The sequence below is a fragment of the Natrix helvetica genome (genome assembly GCF_964273705.1).
Source record: "Natrix helvetica genome assembly, chromosome: 3".
In the NCBI taxonomy this organism is placed as follows: domain Eukaryota; kingdom Metazoa; phylum Chordata; class Lepidosauria; order Squamata; family Natricidae; genus Natrix; species Natrix helvetica.
In genome coordinates this window covers 129,005,407-129,020,040 of record NC_138549.1, presented here as the reverse complement: position 1 = coordinate 129,020,040, position 14,634 = coordinate 129,005,407, and the positions used below count along the sequence as shown (strand labels likewise).

Here is a 14,634-nt window from a genome sequence, read left to right as displayed (position 1 = left end):
CCGGATTTGATGACCTCTTTTTGCAGCACTCATTAAATGAATGTGGCAGTTGTAAAATGAATACTCCAACTTGTTAAGTGAATCCCATGGTTGTTTACAGGTATCCATTCATTCCCCAAAAGCCAGAAAGTAGCAAAAAAACAAACAAACCCCTTTGTGAATCATAGTAGTCATGTGACTGTGGAATTTGCAAGATGAGCTTGTTGCCAAATGTCAAGAATTGAATTGTACATTGTTTTTGGAGGACGGTTGTAATTTTGAATGATCGCTAAGCAATCAGTTGTTGAAGGACTACCTGTACCTAGCTTTGGTTTGGTTTGGTATGGCTAAACATTCCATGACTATTCCTTTTGATCTCATCCTCAAAGCATCACACAATTATGCTTATACCACATCAATCCAGAGACTGTTGTTGCATGAATCAACTGTCCCTCAATTTTTTGAAAAATGGGTAATAATAATAATAATAATAATAATAATAATAATAATAATAATAATAATAATAATAATAATAATAATAAAAATCAACGATTATAGCACAAACCAGCAGTGGTGATTCCAGTGGTAATCGGCTCACTGGGTGCTATTCCAAAAGCACTGGAATTACATTTAAAATAGTTAAAATGTGACAAAATCATCATCAGTCAAATGCAAAAAGCTGCACTGCTTGGATCTGCACATATATTACGAAAATATGTTACGACGTCCTAGGCCCCTGGGTGGGGCCCGACTAATAATCAATGCCAAATCCGGCAAATCAACTGGCCGCTGTGATACAATCGAATGATAATAATAATAATAATAATAATAATAATAATAATAATAATAATAATAATAATAATAATAATAATGTGACTCTCACCAAAGATTAACATAATAATAATAATAATAATAATAATAATAATAATAATAATAATAATAATAATAATAATAATAATAATAATAATAAAATAACCACATGAGAGCATAGCGAAAGTTGTTAGACCGTATAGCTGGCTATTTCAGAGAGCGGCCCTACTGAACTATTGTAGTCTGTGAGCATTCAATAAGTTCTTATGTAGCTATATAGAACAGCAACATTTTAGAATGGAGCAGAAAGCTTCCGTTGTTTATGCGGACAGGAAGATTTATGTCATTACAGAATTTGGAATGCAGAAATATGGTAAATTTATAAGAGAAAGCAAAGAAAAAAAGGCAGCATAAGGCAGAGATAACTGAGAGAAAAACAAAAACAAAATCCAGAACCTTCTAAGAAGACTGAGAATATATAGAAATATATGATAATATCAAGACTACAGTAAGTCATGTTTGTATATGAATGCCTGTTATGTATGAGGTCTAGCTAACAAAAGCAAAAGATCGAGTGTAAATTTGATTTAAACACCAATCTAAAAACCCACTTTAACATCATAATTTAACCTCCAATCAAATTCAGACGAAGTGTAGAACCACAGAAATACTATTGCATAATAACATGCCAACAATCAATTCTTTTTAATAGCACAAAGCAGATAATTTCAGAAATGAAAAATGCAAATAAGCACTGACTAAAGTATAAAATGAGTTGAATCCTCTGGAGCTTATATTTCACCCTTACTTGGTATCAGCAATCAATTGTTTAAAAATTTGACCTGTCCTTCAAGCAATGATAACTTGAGGCAGTAAAAATAGAATTAATCCAAGTGGTCATCAGAAGTCAAGAGTGACAGGAAGGGAGGGAGAGAGGAAGTAGTTATTTGAAAATATCTTTACCTCCCTTCTAACAATAATGATGCCAAGAATATATAAGATATAAATCTTTCAAGTAATTAGATTCTGTTCTTGCTTACTTTCTAGAAGTTCTCCATTCACAAGCCACTGGATTGAAGGTTTGGGGTTACCATTGGCACGGCACAGCAGTCTTCCATCTTCACCAGGAGCCAAAATAAGGTTCTCTGGTTCATCCAACCAATATGGGGAAGCTTTAGAACAAAAGTGATAAACATGAAAAGATGCTAAGGCTGTCATTACAGTGATCCACTGGAGAAAATATGGATATGAAAGAGATAGAATGAGATAGAATAACGGAGTTGGAAGGGACCTTGGAGGTCTTCTAGTCCAACCCCCTGCCTAGGCAGGAAACCCTAAACCACTTCAGACAAATGGTTATCCAACATCTCCTTAAAAACTTCCAGTGTTGAAGCACTCACAACTTCTGGAGGCAAGCTGTTCCACTGATTAATTGTTCTAGCTATCAGGAAATTTCTCCTTAGTTCTAGGTTGCTTTTCTCCTTGATTAGTTTCCACCCATTTCTTCTAGTTTTACCCTAAGGTGCTTTGGAGAATAGCTTGACTTTCTCTTCTTTGTGTCAACCCCTGAGATATTGGAACACTGCTGTCATGTCTCCCCTAGTTCTTCTTTTCATTAAACTAGGCATACACTATTCCTGCAACCATTCTTCATATTTTTTAGCCTCCAGTCCCTTAATCATCTTTGTTGCTCTTCTCTGCACTCTTTCTAGACATCAAAACATCAAAAGGAAAGAAATAAAGAAAACTACAGGAAAGCTGAAATGATTACAGGAAGACAAATTGTGAGTTCTGTGTGAAGAAATACTAGAAGATAGATCAATATTTTCTTTCAACAAAAGAAAAGTAAGCACAGAAGTCGTTTGGAACATAGTGAATATAATTATGTTACAGATTAACTAGTTACACTTTTTATAGCAAATCTGAGTCCAGAGAAGATACATTTCTAGTGACTGGAAGCTGAAATTAAGCAAGGGCTTCCTTCCAATTAATAATGGGAGTTAATATACTAAATTGGGATGTTCCTAAAATAAACAACCATCTGTATATATTGAAAGCAAGTAAATCAGAACAGGAATAAAAGGCAGCTGGAGCTTTTCTTTTCTGCTATTTATTAATTTACTTGCATTGATATATAGAAAAGGATGAAGAATTTTGGGTAAACCTTTTTTAGTTTTTTGGGAGGGTCAGAAAAAGAACATTCAATGATATAATATTTGATTTTTAGAGCAAATAGGAATAAACATGTGGCATATAAACGGGAATGTATTTGAAAAGGTCTCATAATTTGAATACATTTTGCTTATCTGTCATTCTTTGAACTCTTAGAAGGCCAATTTATTACATGCATGTATATATCAAATCTATATACTACCCATCTCGCAAGATGTGACTTTTGGCAGTGTCATGACAAAGATATACAATAATAAACATGTAATGCAATAGTCATTAAAAAAAGTTTTAAAAGCATAAGGCACTCAAGTGATTAGATTAGCAAGGGAGCTACCTCCCCTGGTCCCAAGGTCTGATGACATAGCCAAGTCTTGCAAGACTTGTAAAAAATAAGAAGGGGTGAAGCTGACCTCGCTTTGGGGAGGATGGTAGTGAATGCTCCATAAGTGGCCACCATGGCAGAGAAGTTATCAGGTAGACCAAAAGGGAAAACATCACCAAATAAGTTAATTCTACTTTATTACTAAGCTGCATTAACAGAATTTAGCAAGTCTGCCATTACCTTTACATTCTGATAACTTAGGAAGGCTCCTTTCTAAAACACTTACTCTACCCATTATGTAGTTATGGGTTATGTTCTCACTTGTCTGACTGTTCCCCAATTCACTGTACCTAAGGAACAATGACAGTTTCATGCTTTCTTCCACTTGACTGAATAAAGATATGTAGGCTTGTGATCAAAACAGTAGCTTGTTACTCAGGAAGCATTCTGATACCATGTTCCGATCACATGGTCAGACTGACCGCAGAAAGATTTCCTATGTAAGCCTCTTTCACTGGTCTTTTGCAGTACTAGCTGCTGGAGAATAAGAAGGGACAATAAAAGTGACATACCTTTCACTTTCACCAAGATACTATGGCGGCTAATGCCCACTTTGTTGGAAGCTAAGCAGAAATATTCCCCAGAATCTTCCTCAGAAATATTTGCAATATGAAGAGCCTTGTTAAAGTTTTCCAACTTGATCCTGCCAGATGGGAGATCACCACCCTTTTTGTGCCACATGATATCTGGTGATGGACTGAAGGAACCGGAAAAAAAAATACATTTGATGCCAAGTTTTTTCCAACACGAATCATGTATTATAAAGAAATTTTCTGGAAACTTGCTGCCTATTTTAAGAATAGAATTTTCAGTGTCCTCTCAAAATAAGAGTTCTCTCAAAATGCCTGCCAAACAACTTGAGAGGCAAGAGAGTAGAAATTAATTATTCATGTATAAAATTAAGTTGTTAGTTTTTGTCTTCTGAGACTAAAGATTTCAAATACATATTTAATTGTGGTAGTACAACTTTGGTTGCATAAAATGCTCTTCTAGCCATCACAATTGGCATTAATTTCTTTAATGATAGTAGTTACAAAATGGTGAAACATATATTGTGATGTCACAATGCATGATTTCATATTTGAACTGTGGTATATACAAGCTTTGGAACTTGCATAATGTCACAACAATTTTTAATCACTTGCTCCCCTTGCCGATAAACATCAATGAACTAAAATTATGTTTTCAAATTTTTACATTTGAATTATTTCCAGTTTGTGCTTGTGAAGTTAACTTTTATTTACCAAACCTAAAATCAGTAATAATAAGCAACTGGCTGTGATTTTATGTCCCAGAACATAGACCAGAATGTATTTGACAAACCATGGTTTCCCTGATCCCAACTGGTACGTACACTCCTGAGGCAATGCATTCCAGCAAGAGGTCTTCTCCTCTTAGCACCATCTGACTGCTTGAGGTCCCAATAGGGTACATGAAGCTGGGTTGCCTTTCTGCAATACCTCGGGCTGAAATCAGGACATAAGGGAGGAAAAATACAGAATTGTAAATCCTTCTCCAAAAGGCAGTATGAAAATGAAGGAGAATAGGAAACAAGCAAATCAGAGAATCTTTGCAACATCCAAGAACTGCTGTGGAAATCTATAAAGAAATTGGGAAAATACTAAAATGGAACAAGATTTCAGTGGAGAAATCAGACAAAACATAGAGACATATAGAATGGAATTAAATGAAGAAGTTAGGATAATTGTAATAATAACAGTCACCTTATTCACAGCAAAACAGATAAATATTTACCAGGTTTCAAGTTTAACCATATGCAACTTTGATGTTTAGAAAAAGGGAATGCCAAGTTTCATTATTTTTCCCAAATAAAAATACTGCAGAAATGTCCCTATGTTATTGTATACATACCTATTTGTGGACATCACAATCTCATATAGTATTCAATAAAATTCCAATGCTACTTTAAAAATATTTGTGAAATTTATAGTGGGAAAATATAAAATTACAAGAAACAACTAAAACAGTTAAATCAAATGTTATTTAAAAACATTCCGTAATAAGACATTCAATATTATGTGCTGGGTCTCACGGAAACACTGAAGTTCACTTAAGTTCATGAAACCTGATCGTGATTCATCCTTGCTCATGGGAAACATTTCATATTTTGATGCTAAACTATTGAGCAAGCCATTACACTGAGCCATGAACACAACTGTTATACTGGTCATTGCACAAGATATTTCACAAAACATTATAAAGGGTATAAGACCTGGGTATTTGTAAGACTGCCTCTCCACAATTCTCTCTGACCATCTTGTAAGATCTGAGAGAGTTGGCATATTCTGGGTAACGTCCATTTAACAATCACATTATAAAACCCAATAGGCATCCCTCGTTTGTAACTGTGTCTATTCTCTGAAACATTCCCTCCATGGTCTGTATAGCTCCAACTCAATTGATCTTTAAGACAGAATTAAAGACCTAGCTCTTCCCACAGGCACTGAATTAAGGGTGAAATGTGATCCCACCAATTGCATTGTAATTATGGTTTATGGGTGGGCATCATTCCCTCCAGTGTGTTATTGGTATTTTGTATTTTACCTTTATTGTTTTTAATCCTCTATAAGCTGGTTAGAGTCATTAGCTAGTGGGCAGTCTTAGAACTCAATGACATAAATAAATTCTACTTCAGATGTGTTACACCAGGGGTCCCCAACCCTCCCCCTCCCAGCCTGTGGCCTGGTTCTGGGCTGCAGCCCATTGGGAACCGGGTCATGCAAGTGGAGGGTGAGACATGAAATCCTCCCGCCACTGCTGGTCCGCAGAACCAGAACGGTTAGGGACAGCTGTGCTGCATAGAACAACACACCTCTTTTTTTCCATTCTCACAATAGTGAATATAGTCTTGTTTGTATAGTAAAAAAAATTAAAAATCTACTTAACCAAGCTAACATATATTGTGATCCAGGGAAACTAAACATATGTCAACTTTGAGTTTTACTGATCTATATTTGAAGAAAACTTATCAATTAGTTCATTGTTATTTCATTCTAGTGATATATTTATATTCTTTGTATAACAAATCCAGATATTTTTTTTTAGGATCCATTCCAGAGGGAAAAAAAAGGTCACAGACAGAAGGAGCTACCCCAACATCAAAGTTACTAATTAAGGGTTATTGTTGTTTTTAAACAAGAAAATTGTTCCTTATCTATAGCAGAGAGCATAAAAAACTTTGACTTAAAGCAGTTATCTGTATTGTTGGCTGCATTCCTCATTAAAATACATAGGATGAAAAAGTTTCACGAATCTGATTATCTATTTTAGTATTATAACATGATGAAGTAGCACTGAAAATGAAGGATTGATTACTGATTTAATAGGGAAGATTCAAAGCACAACATTGCAAAAGCATTCTGAGATTGGCAAAATCTTTTGGTCTCGACTTTATTAAATGTTTAATTGAACTTAAAGCTAATATTAAATGGATATCAATTTAATGTAATGCAAAGGGCAATATAATTAATTCCATAGATCTAAATGACTCTGAAGAATGGAAGCGTCTGTCTTAGGTTACAATACTTGAAACTGACATGATTCCAAATATCACTTCTAAAGACTCTGTCATTGTGGATACCTTAATAAATCATTGGATCGAGCTCTTGCTTTTGATTTGTGCACAAGTATCAAAATGAACTTATGGTATGTTTAAATATCCTACTGTAGTAATCATAACTATATTGCTAAATAAGAGTTATGGTTTCCCCCTCATGGTAATATGAACTCCAGAGGGAAGGAAAATAAATGAAAGAAAGAAATAAAAGATTTCTGTCCATGATAAGAAGTTAATTCACAATTAATTTGAGGAGCAAAAATAAAATGCTATTCCATTAGTACTTATTTCATAAAAATGAATTCAAATTCATCAAAAGAGCTTTCAAAACAAGAAGACAGCTGACATGAGATATTTTAAAAGAGCTGTTGTGTAGAAAGAACCTTGAATAAATGGTGTCATAAACAAGCAATTATTCCATGCTGTTCAATATGGACTCATTTTGTTAATTAAATGAAAATTACCACAGAGAGTGACATTTCCCTAAGCTCTGTGCATGTGAATGTGCACCCCATAAACAAAGAAATGTTTAAAGCAAGACAAAGGAGCAAATTGTAGATTGTAGAAAGGTTAAAAGAAGCATCTGAGCAGAACAGATGCACAGAAAAATTTGCAAACAGTATAAAACTTACAGATAAACAATTAGGATACAAACAAGCAGCAGGTATATTATTTTTAAAATATTTTTTATTTATTAGATTTCTATTTTTCCTTTTCTATAGAAGCTCAAGATAGCAATACATGAGACTTCTTTCTCTTTGGAGCTTGACAGGATTGTGTTAATAAGTGTTAATAGAAAGAAATATTTTCAATTAATCATTAATTAACAGTTCCTAACAGAAGGTCTTTATGTGTTAGAATGCTGGACTAAATCTTCCCATGTGATAGGGCACAGAGACATACATTTGTCTTTTCAGTTCAGAACAGATTTCTACTGATTCATATATAATGGAATTCTGTGTGTGTGTGTGTGTATAAAAACTATTTATGAATATGGATGCTGATGTTCTCTTTCTCTTTTACATACGTTTGCATACAGGAAAGGAAATTGAATTGAGGGGAAAAATCACACAGAGGCAGAAATTATTTTGTAGCTCTCACATAAACTGTGATCAATGGTTTTATTAAGAATGCCAAGAGAAACTTTCAGGCTTATTCACAAGCTACAAATAGGTAGCATTGCTAAATATGTTAGTGTGCAATTAGTTAATTATTGTTAATAGATTACTGATATAAATTAACTATTGTGAATCTTTGAAGCATATGTTTAAATTGCTTAACCAACCTATGATAGTTGCTATGCCTCTTTTTGCACACAATAGGTTCTAATTCCAGACAGTTTGAATTAAATTTAGAAAACATTCCTGCTGGAATACCTAAAGATTTGCTGCTGCTTAATAAAGACAAACTTGAGTCAGATGAATCAATGAGTTGACTTGTTACAAGACATATATTCCTAATTTTCAGAGCAACTGAGTTTGTAGCCAACAGGGGTTGTATGAAATAGCTAAATTGTTCTTGTAGTTCCTCTACTGAACATCAAGTTTTTGCAGATATTTAGATCAAAATACAGATGAAGATGGTGAAACAGAATAGTTATAGAAAGAATATCTCTAAACAGCACCTTGGTGAATATATTCCTGCACATAAAACAGGGCAGTAAGAACTTTCCAAGATATTTACAGGTAAATTACTTATTATTCAATTTCCACTGAAATAATACATTGAGATGCAAATAATTTATAAGGGGGTATTGCCTTTGACGCTTAATTAAAGTGAAGTACTTCTTCAAAGCTTTGCCAACCTAAATGGATGCCATTTAACAAAAGCATTCACCTTTTCATAGGGTATGTACTGTTGAATAATGCTAACATTGTTCCTTTTATTGCTTATACTCTATGCACACAGATTTGTCTCCCTAAGCTTCCTGCAAATCTACCTATTGCTGAAACAAACATTGAACAATGAAACAATGAAGTCTACCCAGCTTTGCATCTATCACAGGAGGCAAGAGGTATAAAGCTGTGAATATGGCATAGATCCTTTTAATGGGATTTACAAAATGTAATGGAAAGAGATTATATGTTACTAAATTCCATGATTCTGACCAATGAGATATTATTCATATATTCCTATGAGTAAACCTGTTTTGTGAAGAAGCCAGAAGAGTGAAGAACAGAACATTAACTGCAGGATTAGGGGCTTAATCTTAATTAATTTTTGTCAAAATAGAATTTCTACAGTAATGTTGCTCTAGTTTTGACACAAGCGCAACAAATGTTTTCAAGGATTAAAATTAAACATGCTTTCCTTTGGCATGTAAAAAGCTAAAATACACACTAACCCGAACCATTCTAATTTTTTCACAGCCTAAGCAGATATGAGGGGCAAGGATAAATATACTTGCTGTATCCCCTGACACTGTCATCCTCCATAAACTGGAGAGAAATAACTATAGGAGAGCTTTTTCTACTTATTTAGAGTAACCACTTCATAAAGAGCCTTGATTTTCCAAATTATAACTTGCTAGAAGAGCCTATTAATACAATATAGTTCTTTGTTGCAGAATTTGTGGGAAATGATGGGACATCAATGGGGCAAGAGATAAATATATACGTTTCCCATCTTGCAATAATGTAGGCATTACTTGAAATTGTAAAAATGTGCAAGAATCATGTGTGTGTGTGGGTGTGGGTGTGTATGAAATGTGATTATTACTGCACACCTGAACCTGTCTTTCCCTTCACCAGTCAAACTCAAGAATGGAATAGAATTTGTACAAATGTAGATTTGTAACTACCGTAAATTCTGCTACATAATATGCAAAATGTGCAGCAGAGTGATTGAGAAGATCAGCTAGTTTTGTGATTTGTTCATATTTAAATGTAACCTGTTTTTATTCTTGAGTTTTGTTTTGTAATGAACTTTGCAAAAAAGATACTAAGAAAACGAGTACATGTACGGGTAGTCCTCAACTTATGTCCACAATTGAGCCCAAAATATTTGTTGTTAAGTGAGACATTTGTTAAGTGAGTTTTGACTCTTGCCTCAGTTGTTAAAGTAATCACTGAAGTGGTTAATTTAGTAACATGGTTGTTAAGTGAATCTGCCTTTCCTGTTGACTTTGCTTGTCAGAAGGTCGCAAAGGGCAATCAAATGACCTTGGGACACAGCAACCGTCATAAATATAACCCAGTTGCCAAGCATCTGAATTTGTATCACAGGATCATGGGGGTGCTGCAAAAGGCCATAACTGTGAAAAATGGTCAGAAGTCACTTTTTTCAGTGTTGTAACTTTGAACTTTCAGTAAATGAACTATTGTAAGTAGAGGACTACTGTACTTGCATTTATAAACATTCAGATTGAGTTTGTTATTGTCTATTTATTTACAATATGGTCATGCTAATCCTCATTTCTGTAATACTGGTTCTCAAAGTACCATTACCTCAATAGCAATAAATAAGTCTAATTTAAATGCAGATGATACTCAAAATATAATTCAAGACTTTTTAAAGGGAGGCAAAGTTGATTAAGAAACTAGAAACATCTTTCTTAAAACTATAATTAGACAAGAAATGGACGGACTCCATCAGGCTACTTCACTTGCTAGACCTTCTTCCATCAATATACTGTAAGGGATGAAGTAATGTTGCACAATGCCGTTCTTAATGCTACCTCCAAAACTGCTTTGGAGAGATGCAAAGCCCAAGAGAGTTTCTTAAGGCTGCATAGGAAGAGTTGTGCATGAAGAATGGAAAACATATGGTTTTCTAAGGAAAAACATTGAAGAATTGGACCGTCTGGTTTGGGATGAAAATCCAGACAAAATGAGTACTAGGGCATGTCTGCTGCACATCACCCATCCTTTTCCTTCTGCAACACCCAGCACAACAGACTCCACTAGCAACTGAAACGAAATGATGGAAATCAATAGACTCCTGTAATATTTCATTCTTAAGTCTGACTTTATAACATTAAATCAAGCAAGCAAGCAAAGAACAACAACAAAAGCCCTGAATTCACTGGAGCCCTTCATCTTTGGAGTTTGCATCTCTCTCTTATGATAATTATACCCTTGTATGAAAAATGAAAAGCAAAGATGCACACAAAATGGTTTATCAGTCTTGGAGGAAAAAGGGATTGATCAGCATATATCAATTTTACCCTTAGAAAGAGAAAGATAATTTAATCATCGTTCCCATAGCAAGTCTTTTTAAAAAGAAATGTTTCTAACCACTAGTCCTATAGAAACATTTCTCAAATCAAAACTAATGTGGATTGAATTCATGAAAAGAAGATATCTCTGCAAGCAAAAGCAAGAGATGCTATGTGTTCTTTGGGTACACAATAAACAAAGATACATTCATTTCTCATCTATTGTGCAGGGCTATAATGAACAATGTATCCAGTTTGCTGCACTTCTCTTTAAACAAATAAATTTGTATTACACGGATCAGGGGGTTACTCTGCGTATACATCCAAACAAGCATTCACAAAAGTAAATTGCTTTCTTGCAATTTTCTTTCCCTAATTCCAGAGAAATTAAATCCTTCCTAAATATCTACATTATCACATAATTTGTTTTTTAAAAAAAGAATTTTATTAGTTTTTAAACATTTATGGGGAAAGGTACATAGAAAATTTTGGCAGCTCCCACGCTAGTGGTAGAAATCCCTTCAAATCTCACAATTTTTACAATATTAAAAACAACGTATAAAAGATAAGCAAAAAACAGAATCTTATTCTACATTGTATCAATCATGTGTTCAATCATCTTTCTTTTGTCACTTTCTAGTATATCAACAATTACAAATATTTCAAATACTTTTATTTTTGTGACCTGAGCCTTTTCAATATTGCTCCTTCCTCCCTGCCCCCAGATGGAGCCACAACCCCCCCTCCTTCATATCTTGTACCTTGCTACCCTTTTCATTACCTTCCCTATGTTCGTCCTCTAGGAGAGAAAAGTGTTTTTTAATGAAGGCTTCAGCCTCCTGCACTGTATTAATTCTAATTCTATTTCCCTCCCAAAAAATCAACATTCCCTCTGGCAATAACCATCTAAACCAAACTCCTTTATTGTATAATTTCTTTGATAAGGAGGAATACTTCCTCCTTCTTTCTCTTATCTTTTTCGGAATTTGCTTAAGAATGGTGATTTCTTCATCTTTATATTTTAGTGGTCCCTCCCTTTGGGCCCCTAGCACCTCATCCCTTGTGGTCCTCCTGAGAAATTTAACATGTACCTCCCTTGGAACATTATGACTTCTAGCATATGCTGAATTAATCCTGTAAACCAGATCCATATCCCACCACAACTGTTCTTTATTTCTCTTAATGTATTCTGCTAAAATTGTACTCATAATATCCTTAAGGTCTTCATTTTCTGTCTCTGGTAGGTTCTGGAATCTGAGAAAAAAGGACATTCTTTCAAATTCTATTTTTGCCATAAAGTTTTCCAAGTCTACATTTCCCTTCCGGACTGCCTTAACCTCCTCCCCCAGCCCAGCCGCCCCTCCTCCAACACCACAATTCTCTGTTTGTTTTCTGAAATATTATGTTGAACACCTCTGAGTTCATCTTTAAGATATGTCACCTCTTTTTTCAACTCATTTTGACCCCTCATTATTTCTTGAAACATTTGGCTAACAGATAGTTCTTTTGAGCTCTCTCCAGACCCTTCTTGTTGTAACAATGAAGTAATTTTTGTTTGCTGCATGCTTGGACTGGAGGTGGTAGATGCAGAAGCCGAAAATGACTTGCCCGTTGGTGGTTTCTTAGGCCCCATTTGTCTGAGTTCAGAGATGGTATAAGTCTTTTACAAAGAAAATGGCGTCAGCGGAGTGCGCAGCTGTGCCGGTCCAAGGAGGCAGGCAAATCCGAAAGCGAAGTTAATTCTCCTTCACAGTTCCAAGGCACAGAGGCAAACCAGAAAGGGGAAAGTCAAATAATCAAAGTCCAGGAAGACCACATAACAGGAGAGGTCCAGGTTTCCCTCAGAGAGGGTAATAAAACAATACCAGAGGGATTTTTTTTTCAAAGATAGTTTCAAAAGGCAGACTTCATTTGTAAGCGCAAAAACAAAGACGGAAGGGAGCCATCTTGGCTCCTCCTTTCACAGGGAGAAAAATGGAGATCTCCATAGAGTTTTTTTTAAAAAAGAACAGCTCAGCAATCATCTCTTGCAATTGTGATAGCAATCTTTCTCACATAGTTAGTTCAAGTGACGAGAAAGCCTTTATTCTCTCTCCATTCCAATATAGAGAGAGCTAATTCAAATGCCGCTTAATCCAGGGGGGGGGTAAAAAGAAGAAACACCCCCCTCTAATCTTCAATTTCAAATAAGTTGAACACGAATTTACAATAGTCTGCTGCTTATCCTTTAATGATGATTAGGGAGATCAGGATGGCTCCCCCACCACCAGCATTCAGCCGCTCTTCCTTGGATTAATTCTTTCCTCCTGGAGCCCATTCAGCGAAAGGGCGGACAGCCCGAAGCTGTACCATGCCCTCCCTCCACTCCCTGGCTCCTGGGGCGAGGCTGAAAACAACCCCACCGGCTGCCGCTGAGTCCAGGGGGTTCCAGCGAGCCGCCCTGCGGCAGGAGACCCCTCCAAGGCCCCCTGTGCTTCTTACAGAGCCCACCGAGGAGACGAGCAGCATAGAACGTGTCCGTCGCCTGCAGGAACCGGAAGTGATCTCCATTATCACATAATTTGCATGCCAAAGAAGAGCCTGGTGATTATATATTTGAAAAGCAATGTATATAATTCATGATTTTTCCAGTGTACAAAAGGAGTGAACAGAATTCCTTTGAAACATTCAAACAGTTATAACAGAGTTTCTTAAGATGTTGGCTATTTTTTGGTCAGTGCTGAAGGCTGTCTTGATATTGTGTTTGTGGAGAATTTTGCTTATTTTATCTGTGGTGCCTTTGATGTAAGGGAGGAAGGCGATGCCATTGTCCTGTTCTCCACAAGCACAATATCAAGACAGCCTTCAGCACTGATCAAAAAAATAGCCAACATCTTAAGAAACCCCAAAGACAAGATCCAGCTAGAAAACCAAGGAGTCTACGAAAGACCATGCAAAATCTGCCGTGCCACATACATTGGACAAACTAATAGGAGAATAAATGCACGCCTCGCAGAACACAAGAACGCAGTCAGAAAAAAAAGAAAAAAACTTCCTCCCTTTTCCAGCAACTTAAAGCAACAGGACATGAAATTGATTTTGAAGGAACCAAATTAATCTCCAAAACAGAACACTTCAACAAGAGAATAATTATGGAAGCCATTGAAATAGAGAAACACCCCCACAACATGAATAAACGTGACAATACCTCCCACCTACCAGACATCTGGAAACCAGCCCTAGTCAACAAACGAACCCCACCCATCACCCAGGTCATTACAACACAAAAGAAAACACCAGCCTGAAGATGGCGAGTGAGACTTTGCCGAAACGTTGCCAAGATAATTTCAATCTTACACAGGAAAAGACCCGAATACAACAAGACCTGTGTGTGTGTATGTGTGTGTGTGTGTGTGTAAAAATATAGTAGACAATCTTTTATGGGGATTCTTCAACGTGGCAGCTGAGTGTTGCTCAAATCCATGTAATCCAAATGTGAAATTCAAATGAAAAGCTTTGGCAATATTATGTGATTGGGGAATTATATATTTAAATTTTTTGCTTTGTTACATATACCCA

General features: G+C 35.7%; 1 protein-coding gene across 20 annotated transcripts in view; it reads right to left on the bottom strand.

Moving 5' to 3' along the window:
* The window catches only part of NFASC (neurofascin), a 181,823-nt gene that overhangs the window by 68,805 nt on the left and 98,384 nt on the right, over positions 1 to 14,634 (bottom strand). For all 20 annotated transcript variants that reach the window (XM_081947820.1, XM_081947818.1, XM_081947819.1 and 17 more), the window contains 3 exons: positions 4,698 to 4,809; positions 3,856 to 4,040; positions 1,830 to 1,961 (listed from right to left, as the gene is read on the bottom strand). In XM_081947820.1, the coding sequence (XP_081803946.1) occupies positions 1,830 to 1,961; positions 3,856 to 4,040; positions 4,698 to 4,809 (429 nt within the window). The remainder of the gene's footprint in view (positions 1 to 1,829; positions 1,962 to 3,855; positions 4,041 to 4,697; positions 4,810 to 14,634) is intronic.